Consider the following 21274-nt stretch of genomic DNA (forward strand, 5'->3'; position numbering starts at 1 on the left):
CCGTACGGCCTTCAAAAATGAGAAAAACCCACACCGTATAATCGGCTATAAAAAGCCCCGACATGAAAAAACGAGAAACAATTCAAACGAGAAAAACAACGGCCTAATCTATAGCAAAACAATTAACGAAAAAACAGTCATGAACCAACGACAACCAATGAACACATGATCCTTGCTTGGGAGGACAGGCACATAAAGAATGTGGCGGGATAAGACATGATTGTGAGCACTCAACCCCCAACCCCCACCCCACCCCCATAACCTAGGACAGTGTTTTAACAGCACAACATAGGAACAACTTTATAAAGTTTGTTTTTGGTATTGATATTTGTCCATGCATCATCTGCTTCCTCAGTGAATACACTATAAAAGTAATCCACTAGCATAAAGAATGTGGCTGGGTTAAACATATGTGTGAGCACTCACCCCCCCCCCCCCCCCCCCAAAAAAAAAAAAAAAAAAACCAGGACAGTGTTGTAATAGCACAACAGAAGAACAACTTTATAAAGTTTGTTTTTGGTATTGGTATTTGTCCATCTGGTTCCCGGTCAGTGAATACACTGGAAAAGTACTGTTATCCTCGATTTTTTTCTGATTTTGTATTTTCGGGATCAATATGTAAGTCCTCAATACCTTCTTTGTTTTTTTCATTTTGGTTTAATCAGAGACATCAAGGATTTGTATAGTGAACTATACAAATCCTTGGAGACATGTATGATATATATGTCTTTGGTTTAATATAACTTCAAATCGCTTTATGATTTCTTTGTCCGGCTTTTTGGAAACGTTTTTTTTTTCATATCATCGTCACCGGCTCGCTTCAACTTCGATTGTTATATTAATTTCTCGTCACTGGATTATTATTGTCTATGATCTTTGTTGAAAAATTTGTTTGCCTCTTAATTTTATCCTTTATATTTTTATCAATAGGAAAATTAGTATTTCCAGATGTCTCTGGTATTTCCTTTTCGAACTTTAGTTTTTTTGTCTTTCGGTTGGGACATGTGATCATATGTCACATATTCTCTTTTGTTTTTTATATTTATCAAGTTTAACTGGTCATATAATCATATGGGCTATGGCTGGAAGTCTATCTCGTTGTCACGCATCTAAAAAAAAACAACTGGTGCATACTTGTTTTGTTTATTTTGTTATTTACTGGGACATAAGATAAGATCTTATTATGTCCCAGGTTATTAAGTATCATACACATGTCAATATTGTGTGGATTTTAAAACTAATCTTGAAAATTCTTCTTCTCCCTCTACTTTTAATTAAAAATTCAATTATTAGTCTTTCATAAAACCAATCAATTAATTTGTTCTCATAATTACTTATTGACTTAATCAAGTATTTGATACGTCAAAATTCCAATTAATTTTTTCCGGGTATGTGATTTTACAATAACTATTACCGGTTATCGTTCTTTATCGATAGGTGTCGCTGCTGTACTTTAACATCGCTTGACTCGAACAATGGCCTCACAAACTCACAGCAAGAAAAGAGTCTGTTATTATTACGATGGTATGTTCAATATCTTTTTTTAGTTTCTAACATCTCGAAAACATTGATTGGTTTTCTAAAAGGACCGAAAAAGGGACCAAACCACCTAAATGCGAAATAATTTGGTTTGAAGCGGTCATTCCCCTTATGTAGGCCCCAAAAAAACGCGCACGTTTGGATGTAAATATTTGAAATATTGTATTAATGAATTAATTCTGATGTGAATTTATCAGAAAAGACAAATTATATTTATTTTAGAATTGTTCGTAGTTTATTTATTGCAAAAAAAACACTAATTATATAGCAAAACGCTTGTTTCCTTTGAAAAACTATGGAAGCCCATTTTCCCACGTTTGGCGTACGAAAGTGACAATTTTTTTTAAACACTTTTATTTCAGTTTAAAATTGCTCTTGTCTGAATTAATCAAGAAAGGAACTTTTTTCACTACTATAAATATGAATCAAGCATTTTATTTCTTTTACAATCTATATTTTTGAAGTTGCTGTTGTAGCATTAAATTCAATCTATGGAAGACCATTTTTCTGTATTGAATAATTATGCTATAGTTGGGACCAATAGACAAAGGGACATGGAACTAAGATAATTAACATAATATAATTGTCTCCTCAAATTTACCTGTAAATGACTTTGTATGTGGCAAGAGGGGTGAGGTGCCAGAATATTCATTATGTTGAATGTGGGCAGTATTTGGAAGAAGGGTGCATTTCTCTGTTCAAACATGGGTCTACTATTTTTCTCACTCTTAGGTTTGCTTATTGATTTTGACAAAATGAAATTATTGTAAGCTGGCATCAGACTCATTTAACTGTATAAATCTAGAAAAAATAAATGTATACAATTTAGATCTGATTTAATTTGTTTTAATATTTGGATTAGACCATCAGACAAAAATGATGAGTAATCAAGGCTTTGATTATGTAGATATTTATTTTGTCAGAACTTTGGACTTTTTATGTCCAAAAATTTGTGATAAAAAATTCTTAGTGGGAACCGTGCTTTAGCTTCTTTTTATTAAATGTCATGAATTTTGATTGACATCTAATATTCTGTTACACAGCTAACTTTGTCTGATCCATTTTTCCCAATTCAGTTTCTTAAGTGATATCATTATATTTGAATGTTTCCATTAAATAGGAGACATTGGAAATTACTACTATGGCCAAGGTCATCCTATGAAGCCACACAGAATACGTATGACACACAACCTTATACTTAACTATGGACTGTATAGGAAGATGGAAATTTATGTAAGTACAAATGTAGATGTTAAAACAATAAACTGAAGCCATATTCTGATGTACAATCATCAATGTACATCATTAAAGGTTTTATTTTGTATTGACTACACGTACATCATGTATATCATTAAAGGTTTTGTTTTTTATTGACTACATGTACATCATTAAGATTTTGTTTTGTATTGACTACATGTACATCATTAAGATTTTGTTTTGTATTGACTACATGTACATGTACATCATTAAGATTTTGTTTTGTATTGACTACATGTACATGTACACCATTAAGATTTTGTTTTGTATTGACTACATGTACATCATTAAGATTTTGTTTTGTATTGACAACATGTACCTGAACATCATTAAAGGTTTTGTTTTGTATGGATAACATACATGTACATAATTGTATAAGCATGGTAGGAAAAGATCTTCAATTAAGTTAAACATTGCTTATATCAAATATGGTAAGGGGGGCCTTGGTGGCTGAGTGGTCTATGTAGTTCATCTGCAGCAATCATTAGCCTTTCAACGATGAGATTGTGAGGTTGAACCCTGCATGCTGCTGGTGCATTGGACTCTATCTTTTTTGTCCCCTGTACAACTCTTTGCGGGGGACATAGAAATACCGGGCGTCCATCCGTCCGGTCTTGTTAGCGCTCCCACATGTACAATTCTTGACAGATTTTTATGAAACTTGTATCAGCAATGTCTTGGACGAGTTCGAAAATCAGTGTCAATCAATTATTTTTTAAAGAGTCATGCCCCTTGGAAACATTAAATATATGGAAAATTGCCTTATGAGCACTCTAATATGTACAATTCTTGCCAGATTTTTATGAAATTTATATTATAGGTTTATATCATCAATGTCTTTGACGAGTTCAAAAAGCAGTGCCGATCTATTTTAAAAGAGTTATGCCCTTGGAAATATTGATTATATGGAAAGTTGCATTGTCAGCGCTCTCATGTGTACAATTATTGCCAGAATTTTATGAAACTTATATCATAGGTTTATATCAGCAATGTCTTTGACACTTTTGAAAAAAAAGTGCTGATCAAATATTTTTAGCGAGTTATGCCCCTTGGAAATATTAATTAAAATGGAAATCCCATTGCATTTGCTCTGAAGCTTTCATTTCTCTAAGAGACTAAGATATTAATAAAAAGTCTTAAAGAACAAAATAAAAGTGCTTTCTTTAGTTATTGCCCTTGTACCTTGGATAGATAAATATGTGCAACGCAGGGGACATTGGAACTTTGTTCTTTGATTGACTTAGATTTACTGTTTTCCTGCCTAAGGATGTGGTTCTCTCTGTCCACTTGGACGTCCTTCCACCAATAAAAACTCTCTGCCACAATGTAGTCAAGAGTGCTGAAAATTGTGTCGAACACCAACAATCTATCAAATAGGGTGAAAAAAAAACAATATTGACACCAAAAATTATAGAGATATGAAGTAACACAAATTACTCAAATTTGTATAAGGTGTGAAATAAATTGCATGTATGATACAACTATTGAAGGAAAAATGTAAAATTTTCAAATGAGGATGGTGATGTATTTTAAACCTATTTTATTGTCAAGTAACATATGTGACAATCTGATAAGATACCAATGACAGTTATATAGATGTAAATTTATTGGATTATAACTGACTAATGGTTCATCTGTTGTACATGTATTTAAAAATTTGATCATAAGTTCAATATGTATCAGTTTAATATAATTCACTCTTAAATTTGTAATATATGTCGGAGTCAAATCTATGTCCGCCCTCAAATCTAAGTCCTGTGACGTCATGACACTCAAATGTGTGGCCCTTTGTCATGCCTCTAATATGCGTTCCATGACGTCATGACACTCAATTGCTATAAAGCGGGAGGTTTGGCATGCCATGAAACCAGGTTCAACCCACCATTTTTTCTTAAAATGTCCTGGACCAAGTCAGGAATATGGCAGTTGTTATCAAATAGTTCGTTTCTATGTGTGTTGGGCTGTTGGCGTTTGTTTTTGTTGCACTTCAGTGTGTCTGTTGTTCCTTTGTTTTCCTCTTATAGTTGATGTGTTTCCCTCGGTTTTGGTTTGTAACCCGGATTTGTTTTTTGTCAATCGATTTATGACTTTTGAACACCAGTATACTACTGTTGCCTTTAATTATCAATTATGTGCCCTTTGTTTATTCAAATCTTTGTGCTGGTTATAAATTAGACTTTCTGTATTGTGAAGTGACTTAGGACAGATACTTATAGAATGTGCCAGGGTTAAAGTGCCCAACCCCTAATCTTGGTTTGTTGAGTAACAACACAACATAATGTTGTAGCTGCAAAAATCAGTGGAAAAGGGCCTGACTCGTCATCATGGTACATTAAGAACAAAATTCAATTAACAAAAAGACATAAATCTACTGTAAATTCAGAAATTATTGCGAAAAATGCGACAAGGTTATAATCGCAATAATTTAAACTCGCATTTTGAAATTTTTTATATGAATTAAACAGGATTTTTCTCAATATCGCAAAAATTAAAATCGCATTTTAGTCTAAGACGACAAAATCGCAATAATAAATGCACGCAATAATTTCTGAATTTACAGTATTTTACTGTTTTAACTTCAAGACTTCTTATTTTAAGAATTCCAAAGAAAACGTTTATGACTTACATGTATGTATCTATATTGAGAGAGAACAAAAATATCTTAACTGTCTTCACTTTTTCTATTTTTTTTACTTTAAAATAATTTTGAAAAAGCTTGGTAATAAATCTTTGACAACAAAAATATTTTCTCAAGATGTTTTTATAATTCTGAGGTATATGCAGGACAGTGCATGACTTGTTGAAAAGGACACAGATTTAAGAAAAGAAAGGACATAGATTTGTGACATCTATGATGTAATATAGAATAGACCACAGGTCTGAGGAAAGGACACAGATTTGAGGCTGACATATTTGTACATATATTATAATTTTATTATTACCTGTATGGACTGTTTTTTTTTCTTCTGTAGTTTAAAATTGAATTCTAGATCACAATAATCCTAAAAAATAACATCAGTAATTTTTGTCACAACAGTCTTCTTGCATTGTGTGTTATAGTGTTGTACAATATATTGTTCATCAATATTTTGGTGAATGCCATTGTGACCAACAGTTATCTCACAGTTTTTTTTTAGTAGAGCATTGGTGCCTTGAGGGCAATATGTAGTTTTTCAAGTTCATAGAAGAAAGAAGAGACACACATATATAGTAAAGTTTTTTTGTAAATTAAGTTTTCTTTTGACAGAGACCACACAAAGCCACACAAGAAGAAATGACAAAATTCCACAGTGATGACTATATCAAGTTTTTACGAAGTATAAGACCAGATAACATGTCTGACTACAACAAACAGATGCAGCGATGTAATAATATATAATGTTTTCAAGTTTCATCTTTTTAAAGCAACAGATATTAATGCTTAAAATAATGGTATAGAAATTTGTAATGGTTAATTTAAAAAATTCTGCAAATAAGACATTAAATTGTTTGAAATGTTGTTGCATATGAAAACTTACATGTATTTACTGGAACATGTACATTATCTTGTCATCTTCTTTTGTTCCATTTCTGTTAATCTTTTTCATACTTGTAAAAGTTTGACTTTTAAAGCATTAAATTTTGAAATGTCAAAGATTAAAATAAAAAACTTGAAATTAAACTGTAAGTACATGTGTGAATTGGAAGTTATTAAATAAAATAAATGGGCTGAAATAATAAAGTAGAGAATAGTTGCTGCTATTACAGTGCTTATTTCTTGTTCAAAGTAAATTCAAAGCTGAAGATTATTGAAGACCTTAGCAAATAAGTTAACCATAAGTATATATGAATACTTTCATAATAATATGTTTTAAAGTAACACTAAGAATTGAAATGAATGCAAATTTTCAAAACTATAAATCTTTTCAGTTAATGTTGGAGAAGATTGTCCTGTATTTGATGGAATGTATGAATTCTGTCAGCTGTCAACTGGTGGCTCAGTAGGTTAGTATTTAATACTCTGACTAGAACAACTTTATTGTTTTTTCATTTTTGAAAATGGAATTTAGGAAGAAATAATTCTGCATGTTTTAAGTACAATATCCATTATCTCGAAATGTAGTATTGTGAACATGTACATAAAATTTATTCTTAGATTACCCTGGCATGTGATGGCCTTTTTAGGACTTTCTTTGAATGTCATAGCACAGTTAATATTTATAAAACATGGAAATTGTCTCCCCAGATTCTCAAGACAGATAAGTTACCAACTCAATTCTTAGTATACATTTCCAAATTTTTTATAAATACTGCACTCTAACATCCCATGGCCCAACTAAGTCCCAGAAAATGCTTGCAGACATCAGAGCTAGTTTTTAATAAAAAAGATTTAAGTTACGTAATACAATACAAAATAAAAAAGTTGTTTTTCATGAACATAAAAAAATGCTAGTCCCCTGTTATATATCTATTTTATTTTTATGTTTTTTTTGGGGGGGGGGTAGGAATTATTTGTAATGAATTTCCAAATTTTGTAGGTTAAAACTTGCATGTATAGCATTATGTATTTTTTAAACTGACTAATGTATTCATGATTTTAAATTTAAGAAATTGAATTAAAGCCCCCTAATAGTGACAAGGTCATAGCTTAATATGGATTTCCACAATCAAACTGTTTGTAATAATTAAATTCACATTAAGCCAATAATACAGTACATACAAATTTCACATATGGAGTTATTAAATGTACACTACACAAATTTCTTGTAAATGCTAATAAATATGTAAGTGTCACTCACAAATGTTTTTTTAATTTTTCCGATTACAGCTGGTGCAGTAAAATTAAACAAGCAAGCAGCTGATATTGCTATTAACTGGGCTGGTGGACTTCATCATGCCAAGAAATCTGAAGCTTCAGGCTTTTGTTATGTCAATGATATCGTACTGGCTATCTTAGAATTACTTAAGTAAGTTCTGTCAAACATTACAACTAGATATTATACCTTGTTTATCATTTCCACAGATGATACAAGTTACAGATTATCAATATTATAGTTACTAAAGTGGATTTGGATAATTGATAAAAATAATGAAACAATAATGTTTTCATTTTGTTTTTGTGAATTTGATGCAAAAACAACCTACATTGTTCCAAACATAAACCTTAAAGTCATAATCAAACTAACAATCTGTTCAAATTGGCAACCATAAGTGTATTTTTTGGTGGAAAATATTCATAATATTGACAAAAGAAATAATTAAATGTTCTGATTATACAATTAAATACAGTTAAACAGAGCAGATTGGAACTCATTGAGATTAACATTATACTAACAGTAACTGTTAACTTATTTCAAAATGGATTCATTATTTGTTTGTCATGTTTACCTCTTTACAGATATCACCAGCGTGTTCTATATGTAGATATTGATATACATCATGGTGATGGTGTAGAAGAAGCATTTTATACTACAGATAGAGTAATGACTGTCTCATTCCATAAATACGGGGAATATTTCCCTGGTACTGGGGACCTCAGGGTAAGTACAGAAAATATTTTCCTGGTTGGACTTAACGGACATACTAAGCTGAATTTTTAGCTTGCTAGCTCACAATGTATTACTTTGCACCCCACTGGACACACTAATCTGCTTCCCAAGACTTTGTTCATACTCCCAAATGTAATGTGGAGAGCAACAAATACGAATTATAAAGTCAAGTTTGGCCCAAGCTAAGGACCAAACCCCTGTTACTTGAGGCAAGCATAGTTCCACAAGACTAACAAGGAGGTTATATTGTGAATTTGGATTCGATCTATTATAATATATGTGCACTTCATAAATACAGCAAAAAGGACAACTTCTATGATTTAAATAAAAGAACAAGAGTTCCAATGTCCCCCATGTAGCACATATTTTATATTTCCAAGGGGCATAACTCTTATAAAAAAGTCGATCGTCAACCATTATAGGACATGTCCAAGATATTGCTGATATTAACCTATAATATAAGTTTTATAAAAATCTGGCAAGAATTGTACCCGTGAGAGCGCTAACGAGGCTATTTTCCATAAATTTAATATTTCCATGGGGCATAACTCTTTTTAAAAAAGTTGATAGTCCACCATTATAGAACTTGTCCGAGATATTGCTTATATTTACCTATAGTATAAGTTTTATAAAAATCTGGCAAGAATTGTACCTGTGAGAGCGCTAACGAGGCCATTTTCCATAAATTTAATATTTCCAAGGGGCAGGACTCTTTAAAAAAAAGTTGATCATCCACAATTATAGAACTTGTCCGAGATATTGCTGATATTAACCTATAGTATAAGTTTTATAAAAATCTGGCAAGAATTGTTCCCGTGAGAGCGCTAACAAGACTGGACGGACGGACGCCGGGTATTTCCATGTCCCCCGCAACGCATTACACGGGGAACAAAAAGGAGGATAAGATTATTAATAAAAGTAGATATACATGTATTGTACTGATGTTTTGTCTGTTTTTTGTGTTGTCAAATATTTTTGTGAATCCATGTTCTCTTTTTTTTATGTACATTGTATATTTGATTATCTTTGATTATCTTTGTAGGATATAGGTGCAGGCAAAGGGAAATATTATGCTGTAAACTTCCCACTCAGAGATGGTATAGATGATGATTCATACGAATCCATATTTAAACCAGTAAGCATTCTTAGATGAATTAGTCTATTTTGAACAATTTTGATACGTTATGTAATGGATATAAGAAGATGTGGTGTGAGTGCCAATGAAACAACTCTCCATCCAAGTCAAAATTTATAAAAGTAAACCATTATAGGTCACAGTACGGTCTTCAACACGGAGCCTTGGCTCACACCGAACAGTAAGCTATAAAGGGCCCCAAAAAATTACTAGTGTAAAACCATTCAAACGGGAAAACCAACGGTCTAATCTATATATACTTTTCATAAGTGTAAGCAGGTACACCCATTAAAAGATGATAGTATCAACTAAACCTGCTGAAATGATAAAATAATGATGATGATTTATACAATAAAAAAATCAAATTGTAATGCATTGAGCTTAGATACACAACTTGTGTTCTTAAATCTTAATTTTGTCCTTAGAATATTGATATGAAAGAAATTTGGATAACCATTTCGGTTTTACCTTTAACTAATTTAAAACCATTAATTACAGGTGATGACAAAAGTGATGGAGATGTACCAACCTAGTGCAATTGTACTGCAATGTGGAGCTGATTCCCTGTCTGGTGATAGACTGGGATGTTTTAACCTTACACTGAAAGGTATGACACTAACAGGCCATGTTTGGGAAAAAAATGCTTATACCAGATGTGTCAGGCTGGCAAATGTTCAGATATTTTTTTAATATCTTAATAATGATACTTGACCTTAATAAACGTTAAATCTTCAAAATGATGTCCATGTATTTATATATACAATACATTAAGTCACTTCTTGTTTAAATTTGTGGTGATTTTGAGTTAGTCACATCGTATGCATGTCACCATAGTTGAAGGACTTGATTCATAAGATTATTTACACATAAATACTACTTAGAAGTAGCAAATTTAGCATTAATTTGAAATCAGTTGGCAATTCTTGAATGAAAGACTGTGCGAAAAATTCCCAAATTTACAATAATAAGAAAGAAGTTTAAGACTTGAAAAATTAACAGGCATTGTGCCTTCATTCTCTAGATGACCGAATCTAGAAGATGTTAAATTTTTATGTGGTAGTTTTAAAAAAGTAGCCATGGATTGATTCAATGTACTTTAATTGACTTATATATTGTAGGACATGGAAAGTGTGTAGAATTTATGAAGAAATGGAACCTGCCCTTGTTACTCTTAGGAGGCGGAGGTTATACTATCAGAAACGTAGCCAGATGTTGGACATATGAGACATCTTTAGCACTTGGTGCAGATGTAGCAAATGGTAAATAAAAAAAATTTGCAACACCAACAATTTCTATAAGTTGATTAACAATGAAAATATTTTGGTCATAGTAATCATAAAAGGGTTTGATTTATTTATCAAGAAACAGAATAGTTTCATAGAAGTAGCATGTGTAAGTTTATTTAATGAAAAGAAAGAAAAAAATTTTGACATATGTTGTTGCAGAGATGCATTTGTTGAACTGCATGTTGAAATGAAAGTGTGGACTCTGGTGAAGAATATCTACAATTGAAAGATAACTTACGAAATTAAAATTTTGATGAACAGCATCAAAAGATGATACTCTGACAATTCAAAATCTTTATTATATAGGTAGTACTTATTATTGAATTGTGATCTTAAAGTTTCACTATCATAAATTACATGATTTTTAACAATTTCAGAGTTACCATATAATGATTACTTTGAATATTATGGACCAGACTTCAAATTAAATCTCAGTCCTTCAAACATGGCTAACCAGAACACTGGAGAATATTTAGACAAAATCAAGTAAGTTTTAAAGTGGCTTTGTTATAGTTGTTACTTTTATTGTCCTAAAATCTTAAGCACAAGTTTCTGTATACAGTCGGACCCCGTTGTGTCGAACTCGGATGAGTCAAGGTAATTTCTTGGTCCCTGTAAAAATCCTGTTTGATCAATGCATAATTATCTGTGATGGGTTACTCGGTTGATTCGAATACTTGGTTAAGTCAAGTAAATTTTATATTCCAGTCAATGTTAAATTAATGTAAATTGACCCCAATGTCTTGAAGTTTGAAAGATGCAGACTTAATAATAAAATTCAAATCAGATGTATTTCTTATGTTTCCTAATCATTTCCAAAAAAGATTAAAGCTGTGTAAACATACTTATTTGTATAACAATTAAAATTACATGTTTATGGTGACAGGTAATTAACACCTTTGTTGATCGTGCAAGCGGAACTTTAGTTTAGTTTATATTTTAACTGACATAAAAACGAAATGAATTTAAATGACCCAATTCTAAATTAAATGAATCATTAGAATTAAAATTCATTAATTACAATTAATAAAAGGATAAAGACATTTTATGATAAATTTATAATAATGGAATGCAAAGAAGACAACCCTCATTAGAGATTTTTCAAAACTAGTTTCTTTCTGCGAGTGATTTCATAATTCATAGTGACTGACCTTTGTAAATATTTGTAACGCTGTATGGATTTTATTTGTGAATGTTTTGTATCTGTAATTGTATCTGTATTGTGTGTTTAATTATATGAGGGACCAAAAAATACGGAGATTGAATACACAATCATAGTGTCATATCGAAAAAAGGCTACCTGCTCAAATATCTAATTTACACAAATCTCATACCATATTTCGTGCATTCAAAATTTATGACGACACACTCAACCTCGGATGAGTCTAACCTCAAAATACTTTTGTACGGTCCCTTCACCTTGGACGTAACGAGGTTCGACTGTTCATTGTATTAAATAAGAATCTAAATAACTCTCAGTAGTCAGTCCTTGGTGTAACACTTTAAGGATCAAGTATGATTATTTTTTCTGCGGTTCTGAGTAAACCACATTTTATGGAAATATGCTATCAGCTAATGAAATGTACAAACAGTTTAATGGTAAGAATGGAGGTATGAGTAATTTTGGTGCACAAATGAAAAAAATAATCAATATTAAAAAAAAACCAAAAACCAAACTGCTTTCTATCAGCTGTCTGCAATAGATAAATGTGTACATTTAAAAATATTTGTCACATTTGTATGCTGAAAAGATCTTGGATACTAAGATAGGTGGGTTAGTACATACATAAAGAGGTAGGCAACAAAATTCTGTAAAATGTTGAACTACCAACAACCTACAGTAAACAAACAACATGATGTATAACTGTTGATCTTAATTTTAGGACAAGATTGTTTGAAAACCTTAGGATGTTACCTCATGCTCCAGGTGTACAAATGCAAGGTAAGGTCACTAAATCAATTATATCGGATTTATTAGTATGTAAAGTTCCAATGATGGCTGATAGCCTTGAAAATACTTCTAACAATTACCTTATTCTTGGAAAATACACTTAAAAAAGCTCTTCTCTGACACTTATTAGACACAATTCTTGTGATCTAAACTCATGAAATCTAATTTCATTTAAGTAATTTTTTGGTGAAAGTTGGAAGGTGAACATTGCAAGCTTTATAAAGTCTTCGGTTAAGAATCAAATACAGCATTTGCAAAATATTATTTAATAGTTTAGGCTTGAAGATATGTTTTGTGAGAGTTATGCATGATTGATGGATTTGATTTATTGATTGATTGACTCATGTCCATCACCATGTATGTCGTGCAATTTTCAGGACAGTTTAGAAGCTGCACATGAAGAAAACAATGAAAAGGTTCCAAATCTTGTTAAATTTAAAAAGTGTTTTTGAAATCAGGAAAATTTAATGAAAATAAACTCGAGGTAAAGTGACCAATATGTTTAAAAGAGTTGTACAAGATTTAGCTTGACTCAGCAGTACTGGTATATTGTAGCAATTCCTGAAGACGCTCTTAATGATGAAAGTAACGAAGATGAAGACAAAGATAACACTGATGAAAGAATTTCAAGTATGTTCACGAAATAGTCCCATTTTAATCAGATTTATAAATTTCACAGTCATTAAAGGATTTCAAGAAAATAAATGAAATGGACTTACAAAAGTTCATACACTGTAAACCAATAATTTTTGTGAGTAGAAAAATATAAGAAATTTGTGAATATATCAAAATGATGTCAAAATGAAATCTTTTCTATTTATAAGATTGTAAAATGGTGAAAAATAATTTGTTGTGAATTGGGCTTTCAAGGGTTAAACGAAAAAGTTATAGTTTTCACAGAAATAAGTTGGTTTACAGTTGTTGGATCAATGAATGTTTCGTTAATTATGATTATGAATATAAATATTTTTTTGAGGTTTTAGAAGTTTTAAAAGTAATGAGGATTTCTCTATCAAATTATTTTAAATATTTTCAGTCCAAACCATTTACAAGAGGATAGCGTGTAATGAAGATTTCTCTTTCATAATTATTAATGTATCTTTTCAGTCCGAGCCAGTGACAAAAGGATAGCTTGTGATGAAGATTTCTCTGACAGTGAAGATGAAGGTGAAGGTAGCAGAAAAGACAAACAAAATTATAAACCTAAATCTAAACGTCCCAGGACTGACGATGATAAAAATAACTCGTCCGAGAAAGGTAAGACACGTTAAAATATATAAATATAAACATCTCCCTACTTACAGCAATGAAAATGGTTCATCTGAGAAAGTTAAGACTTACCGAATAACACGCACATGTAAATATTACAGGATTGATGACGGTGAAGGTATTTCATTGTAGAAAGATAAGATCGTCAGAATTATGAACTTACATTATCAAAACTGATAGTTATAAAGGTAAGTCTTCTGTGTGATTTTGGAAATGTCAAAATGTAAAACATTGAATGATTTGAAAATGGTTAAAGTTCCAGAATAACATTAATCCAAATCAACCAAAAAGAACCAGAATTTTATTTCCAAATAAGAAATTGGAAAATTATAATTTTAAAGTCTCCATACATAAAAAAAAATAATTAATAATGAAAAGATCTTCATGAATAATTAAATTACTGGGGATATCCAATCAGATGACAACAGCCAATATTCCTATAGTTTGACTCTTGTTGTCTTACATCAGCTAGAGAGGTGACTCCAGAGATAATGTCTGTAAGCAGTTAGTTCCAATATACTTAATCCATCAGATGCCTCAAACTTTAAATTTTAAAAAATGTGCATCATTTGGAAATTTTCTTGTGTATGCAGGATTAATGTGCATTTGTCAAATTGAAAATAGTAGTACAAAATTCTATACACAACTATAAATTGAAATTTAGAAATATTTTGATTCCAAAAAATATTTTGATCTTTTGTTATCTCATTTGAGAAATACCACTATAAACCTAAATATGTGAGAATTGACAATCAAACAGTTTGCACTGGTAGCCACTAGTCCGATGCCCCAGACTAGTAAAATTTTATTTGGACTAGGAAGTATTTGCAAAACTTGGTTTAGACACATAAGAAAAATGTTGGAATATTGGTCTTCAGACTAGTAGTTGGAAAAGATTTTGGTGCAGACTGAAAAAAAAAATAATGAAGAAGGCTTCATAAAGATAATTCGACTCATATGTACATCTGTGTAAAGTAAACTATAATGTACTGAAGGGTTCGGAAAATATCACAGAATGTATGATATAAAATTGAAAAATCTGTAAATATTCACTTCATCAGCATTGTAAAAACATTAATGAAGTAGAGTATTGATTAAGGCATTGGATATTTATTAACTTGAACAACATAAGATTAGATTATTTAAAATTACAAGAATAACCATTTATACTCCTGGTTTACATTTGTAATATGAGAATTGCTTAGGTATACTTTTCTGTTGAGATTGTAATCAGATGTATTTTTGAAAAGCACTTGCACTTATTAAAGATTTTTATGTTTCCTTGTAATTTATGGCCAGTCTTTTGTGTGGAGCACTTACATATATTATATCTAGTCAGGGACTGATTTGAAAGGGCTTGGTGCCCCTGAATTATATAATATTATATCTAGTCAGGGACTGATTTGAAAGGGCTTGGTGCCCCTGAATTTTGCTTTTTTTATGCCCCCACCATAGCGTAGGGTGCATTAAGTTTTACCCTTATCTGTCTGTACGTCCGTCCATACGTCCCAAAATTGGTTTCCGTTCTCTAGCTTTAGTTTGCCTCAACCAAATGTTATGAAACTTATACATAATGCTTATTACCACAAAACACACATCAATTTTGAATTTTGGTGGCGTCACTTGTACCGTTCTAGAGTTATGCCCCTTTACATTGTTTCCGTTCTCTAACTTTAGTTTGCCTCAACCAAATGTTATGAAACTTGTACACAATGTTTTATTACCACAAAACACAGCTCAAGTTTGAATTTTGGTGGCGTTGTTTTTACCGTTCTAGAGTTATGCTCCTTTACAAATGGAAAAATTGCTGAATTTTTTGTTTCCGTTCGCTAACTTAAGTTTGCCTCAACCAAATGTTATGAAACTTATACATAATGCTTTTTACCACAAAACTCAGATCAAGTACAAATTTGTGTAGCGTCACTTTTACCCTTCTTGAGTTATGTGCCTTTATAATATACATGCAAGCGGGGGCATCAGTGCCCCATGGACACATTCCCCATTTATTTTAATTAGGTATACATTGACCAAAATATTTGTGCCTTGCTTTCCATTGAAAAATATTGAATATCATTGCCCCTTTCAGATTGCTTAACTGTACTACTATGATATTATCTGTTTATTCTCCAGCAGAGACACAGGAAGAAAAGAAGGAAGTTAAAAAGGAAACAACAGAGACAAAAGAAGAGACAAAAGCAACACAAGAAAAAACGTAATTGATAAGTTTATTTATTTTACATTTTATTGGAAGGTGTATGAGACATATAGTATTAATAATAGTATTATTAATAAGTGGGTCTCTGGCCTTACTTGACAAGTAGATGCTTTCAGTTTCAGCCCAGATCTTTGAATCCTATTGTAATATTTGCATACAAATTTAAGTTGTGTACATCATAGTTAAAAAAAAAAAAGAGTTGTGCCTAATCTTGTGACATTAAGGAATTGTTCCATTTAACAGGGCTATAGAAACTTAGTATATGTAGTATCTTTGAGATAGTTTTTTCAACTTTAATTATCTGTTATGTGTAATTAACCCTAAATGCATCTACACATCATACCTTTAAATTTCTGGATCCTTGCTGGATACTGAAAATTTCCACCTCATTGTAGAAAAGTATTATGGGGATTTTCACAATTTTTTTGAATCACCAGACTTTTTAATTATTCAGCATTATATTTAACAGATTTTTTTCATAGTTATCAAATTGTCAAATTAAATGCTAGTGAAAAAATTGTATTTCAGGGAAGAAAAAACAGAACTGGTGGACAAAAAAGGTAAGCAAAATTAATTGAAAACAAAATTATCTTATTCTGTATAACAATGACTTCATGATTTAAGAAGAAATATGATTTTTTTTTTGTTAACATGTTTGCATCAATGTATGGGGTACATTTGATAAAAAAACATTTGGAAAAGTTCCGCCACTGAATATTTCTGTTATATCAATGCACAAACATTCCAAATTAACTTTGAAGAAACTAGATATCATTGAGATGGGAGCCATCTCTGTGGGCCCCGCTGTGAATAATGTGTGGTAAAAAATTTGCATCTTTATCATTGGACATGGGGTTGTCAACTGAAACCAAAGTTTTTGACCTTGACCTTTGACCTAGGAAGTTGTACATAAATTATGACACACCCTCTGGTGTTGGTTTATATACATGTCAAGTATAAACTTTGAAATCATAACGGTTCTCAAGATATAGAGCGGACACGATCTTTACCATAGGACATGGGGTTGTCAACTAAAACCAAAGTTTTTTTACCTAAGAAGTTGTACATACATTATGACACACCCTCTGGTGTTGGTTTATATACATGTCAAGTATAAACTTTGAAATCATAACGGTTCTCTAGATATAGAGCGGACACATATTGTTATGGACGGACAGACGGACGGACGGACAGACTGATCACTATAGGGCGTCTGCCATTCGGCGGGGTCCTAATAATTATTCAGCTGTATATGTCATTCACCAGCAAAAACTGTTTTGACTTATTTGTCTTAATGGTCATGAAGCTGATGGCTGTTGGTACGTCCTCTAGTCTCAGTAAAAATTGAGGTATCCTTACTTTGCTTCCTATTAACAGCTAACCAAGCATTCTTTAAAATCATTTGGCTGAAGATGATTTTCTTACTTTCTCTGTTAATCTTTTCATGTACACTACTTTAATACCTGCTACTTCAAGAAAAACTTATTTACAGTAATTATCTAAAATAAATCTGATCTGATCTTGTTCAAATCAAAATGGCACAAATGAAAACTTTGTTATAGACAACACTGCACAACTACAAGTTTTTTTTCCTTTTAAGGATCTACACAAATTTTTAACTAAGATGTAATTAATGTTTACCTATAAAATATTCTTAAGTATGTGGAACCATCTGTTTTGAAAAGTTGTGTTTCGTAAAAAGAAAGCTGGATTTTGGCAAGTGTTTACAATATAGTTTCCACAAAGATAAATAGTTGTTCGATTTGCTCATAAATTTTATTGTTTTTATTTTCAGAAAAATCTCCACCAGCCAAATCAGAAACTCCTGAATCAGCACCTAAAGAAGACACTGTTACTAAAATGGACATGTGAATGTTGGTTGTGTATTCTGTGGAGGCCATTTTCTCATCACATCATTCATCATTACATGACAGACTTATGTGCAATTTCAGAGGACAATATATAGTGATAAAAGAGATCTGAGCTATTATGATTATTATTAGAAGATTACAGGAAAAAAACAAATATTTATCTACATTTTTTTAACTCAATTTTAAATCACCATCATGATACCATCGTTATTTCCACGGATTATATATGATAAAAGTATTCAAGTTCACATGCTAGCTGTTGAAAGCATTTATCATCAAAATCATTAATCTGTTACAAGGAAATAGAAGACTGTAATTTATTATCAACATTTTAATTTTATATGAATTTTGTACATGTGAAAGAAATAAATTGTACTGAACCTACATGTACATGTCAATTTTGTTTTTAAGAAGGGTTTATTTAATGCATTGATCAAGTCAGAAAAGGACACAATTTAATTCCCCTTTCATTAACTTGCCTAGTTAGTCCCCTACCGACAAAGTCCTACCGACGAAGGTTTGCACTCCGTCCGTCTGTCCATCGATCAGTCCAGCAAATCAGTTTTTCACACATTTTTATACGCCCGTTTACGGGACGTATTATGGTATACCGTTGTCCGTCTGTCCGTCCGTCCGTCTGTCCGTCCGTCTGTCCGTCGTCAACATGTCGGACATTAACTCAAAATTGCTTAAACCAATTTGCATAAAACTTTGGTGAATTGTTTATATCTATTGACGTGAGCTCCCTTTCGTTTTTTATAAAATTTAGATTTTACGTTTCCGAGTTATGGGGTTTTATTCATTAAAAAAAGGGGGATTTTCCAGTTTTCAGACAATAAGTCAAGAATGCTTTCACCAACTTGCAAGAAATTGTGGTGAATTGTTTATATCTATTGACATGAGCTCCCTTTTGATTTTTATAAATTTTAGATTTTACGTTTCCGAGTTACGGGGTTTTATTCATAAAAAAAGGGGGGACTTTCCAGTTATCAGACAAAAACTCACAAATGCTTTCAGCAATTCTTATGAAACTTTGGTGAATTGTTTGTATGTATTGATGTAAGCTCCCTTTAGAATTTTATAAATTTTACATTTTACATTTCTGAGTTATGGGGTTTTATTCATTAAAAAGGGGTGATTTTCCAGTTTTCTGACAATAACTCAAAAATGCTGTCACCAATTCTCATGAAACTTTGGTGAATTGTTTATATCTATTGATGTAAGCTCCCTTTTTATTTTCATAAATTTCTAATATGACATTGAGAATTAATTATACTTTATTTGTTTATAGTCTGACAACAGATTTACTAAGTATTGCACAACAGCAAGAAATCTTTAATTGAACATAAATTCAATTCATATAACCAATTTCAAGTTCTTTGAATACATTTATTCAGACACCTATAATATGTCAAATATTTAATTACAATCCAAATTCAGACCTGAATCAAGCTTGAATATTGTGTCCATTTTTGCCCCAACTGTTCAGGGTTGGACCTCTGCGGGCGTATCTAGCTGCGCTCAGCGAAGCAGTTTATTTCTTCATGCTTGAAGATATTGATTTGATATTTGGTGTATCGTTTTATCATGACAAGTTACAGATCAAGTTCGAATTTTGTTCCGGTTTGATGATTTTGTGCAGAGTTATGGTCCTTTGACTTACAAAATTCACTAAAATAATCAGTTTTCTGCACTTTTTTTCATCATGCTTAAAGATATTGATTTGAATAATAGTATATAGTTTTATCATGACAAGTCACAGATCAAGTTCGAATTTTGTTCGGGTCTGATGATTTTGTGCAGAGTTATGGTCCTTGGACTTAGAAAATTCACTTAAATAATCAGTTTTCAACACTTTTTTTCCTCATGCTTGAAGATATTGACTTCATATTTGTTATATAGTATGCACCATGACAAGTTATAGATCAAGTTAGAATTTTGTTCCAATACAATGAATTTTTAACCGGTAGGGGACTATGTATTGCCATGCAGTACTCACAGAATGCTTGTTTTCAAAGAGTTATGCTTCACTTTAATTTTATTCCTGTCATAGCAAATTGGTATGAATTTTTTTTGAGAAATTGACTAAAACAGGTCATGTTTAATGACTGTGGTAAGAAATAATGACAAAAATGGCATCAGACTAGCAAGAATTTTGGTAAATAAAATAATGATGATAACATCTTAAATAAAATTTGAAAAAACTTGAATGTTCCTTGCTTTTGGAAAAAAACAAAGTGATGGCATATTTTCAAGATTTCAACCAATGCATTTCATTTTAATGCCACAATACTTCTGCTTCCTATTTTTCCCTCTAAACATTAAAAACCACAAAAAGTTACAGAAAGATGGTAATTAATTAATTTTTATTCTTAAAACAATATCATTCTTTTAATGTTAGCTGGCATTTTGTAAATATCAGCTTTCATAAAGGATAGGAATTATATTGTGCATTCAAAAAAGGCCTTGTTCTGAGATCTAATGCTCACACTTTTTCATTTGTATGCATGGTTATCATCTCACAACAAGACTTTACAATTTTATTAAAGAACAGATATAGAGTAACTAAAAGAGATAACAACTCATACTAAAATATAACCTATTGCTTGTTTTCTATGCAGTTTATACAGCTTATTGTTTGATGTTCCTGAATGGTCAACACCTGGCATCATTTAGGTTTTATGGAGAGACGGTATGTGCCTTATTCAATCTATTTGCTTTTCATAAAGAGAAGCGATAGATACCTAAGGGACTTCAAACTCATAAGTTGAAAACAAACTGACAATGCCATGGCAAATAAAATGCTCTGCTGGGGCGCAGCTTGATACGACCGCAGAGGTCGAACCCTGAACAGTTGGGGCAAGTATGGACACAACATTCAAGCTTGATACATCACTGAATTTGGATTGTAATTAAATATTTGACACAGCATAGGTTTCTCACACTGAATGAAAGTGTTCTAAGAACTTAAAACTTTTTAATTTACCTATTCAAACCATTTCATTATTATTTGCTTTTATATATATATATATATCAGAAATAACCAATTTAAAATGGAAAATTTTAAAGAAAAAAAAGAAAAAAAAAAATCCCCCCCAATTTTTTTAACCCCCTTATGATTCATCACCCCCAAACTCAATCCCAGCTTTGTGGTAAGGTACCTTGCAGTACAATTTCAGAAAGATCCATACACTTGAACACAACTTATTGTCTGGAAACTAGA

General features: G+C 31.5%; 1 protein-coding gene across 2 annotated transcripts; it reads left to right on the plus strand.

Annotated features, from left to right (window-relative positions):
* Window positions 1-1442: 1442 nt before the first annotated feature.
* LOC127730657 (probable histone deacetylase 1-B) lies at window positions 1443-18435 on the plus strand. 2 transcript variants are annotated; one of them, XM_052239168.1, is made up of 16 exons: window positions 1443-1524; window positions 2660-2772; window positions 6044-6161; window positions 6706-6780; window positions 7604-7742; window positions 8174-8315; window positions 9367-9459; window positions 9958-10066; window positions 10578-10718; window positions 11123-11231; window positions 12629-12687; window positions 13252-13326; window positions 13804-13953; window positions 16096-16177; window positions 16709-16740; window positions 17976-18435. In XM_052239168.1, exons 1-16 carry the CDS (start codon window positions 1476-1478, stop codon window positions 18050-18052), a joined length of 1563 nt encoding a protein of 520 aa, XP_052095128.1. In that variant the 5' UTR covers window positions 1443-1475; the 3' UTR covers window positions 18053-18435. The 2 variants fall into 2 exon arrangements, with proteins under 2 accessions (XP_052095128.1, XP_052095136.1); XM_052239176.1 differs by having other exon boundaries at window positions 16099-16177.
* The last annotated feature ends 2839 nt before the right edge of the window (window positions 18436-21274 follow it).

Source organism: Mytilus californianus, unplaced genomic scaffold (assembly GCF_021869535.1).
Source record: "Mytilus californianus isolate M0D057914Y unplaced genomic scaffold, xbMytCali1.0.p SCAF_1, whole genome shotgun sequence".
Lineage (NCBI taxonomy): Eukaryota > Metazoa > Mollusca > Bivalvia > Mytilida > Mytilidae > Mytilus > Mytilus californianus.

Excerpts from the sequence above, each read along its gene's own strand:
- LOC127730657 (XM_052239168.1), top strand. The coding sequence starts at position 1,476 with ATGGCCTCACAAACTCACAGCAAGAAAAGAGTCTGTTATTATTACGAT. Across the intron at positions 7,743-8,173 it reads GCTATCTTAGAATTACTTAA|ATATCACCAGCGTGTTCTAT; the intron begins GTAAGTTCTGTC and ends ACCTCTTTACAG. Across the intron at positions 11,232-12,628 it reads GAATATTTAGACAAAATCAA|GACAAGATTGTTTGAAAACC; the intron begins GTAAGTTTTAAA and ends TCTTAATTTTAG.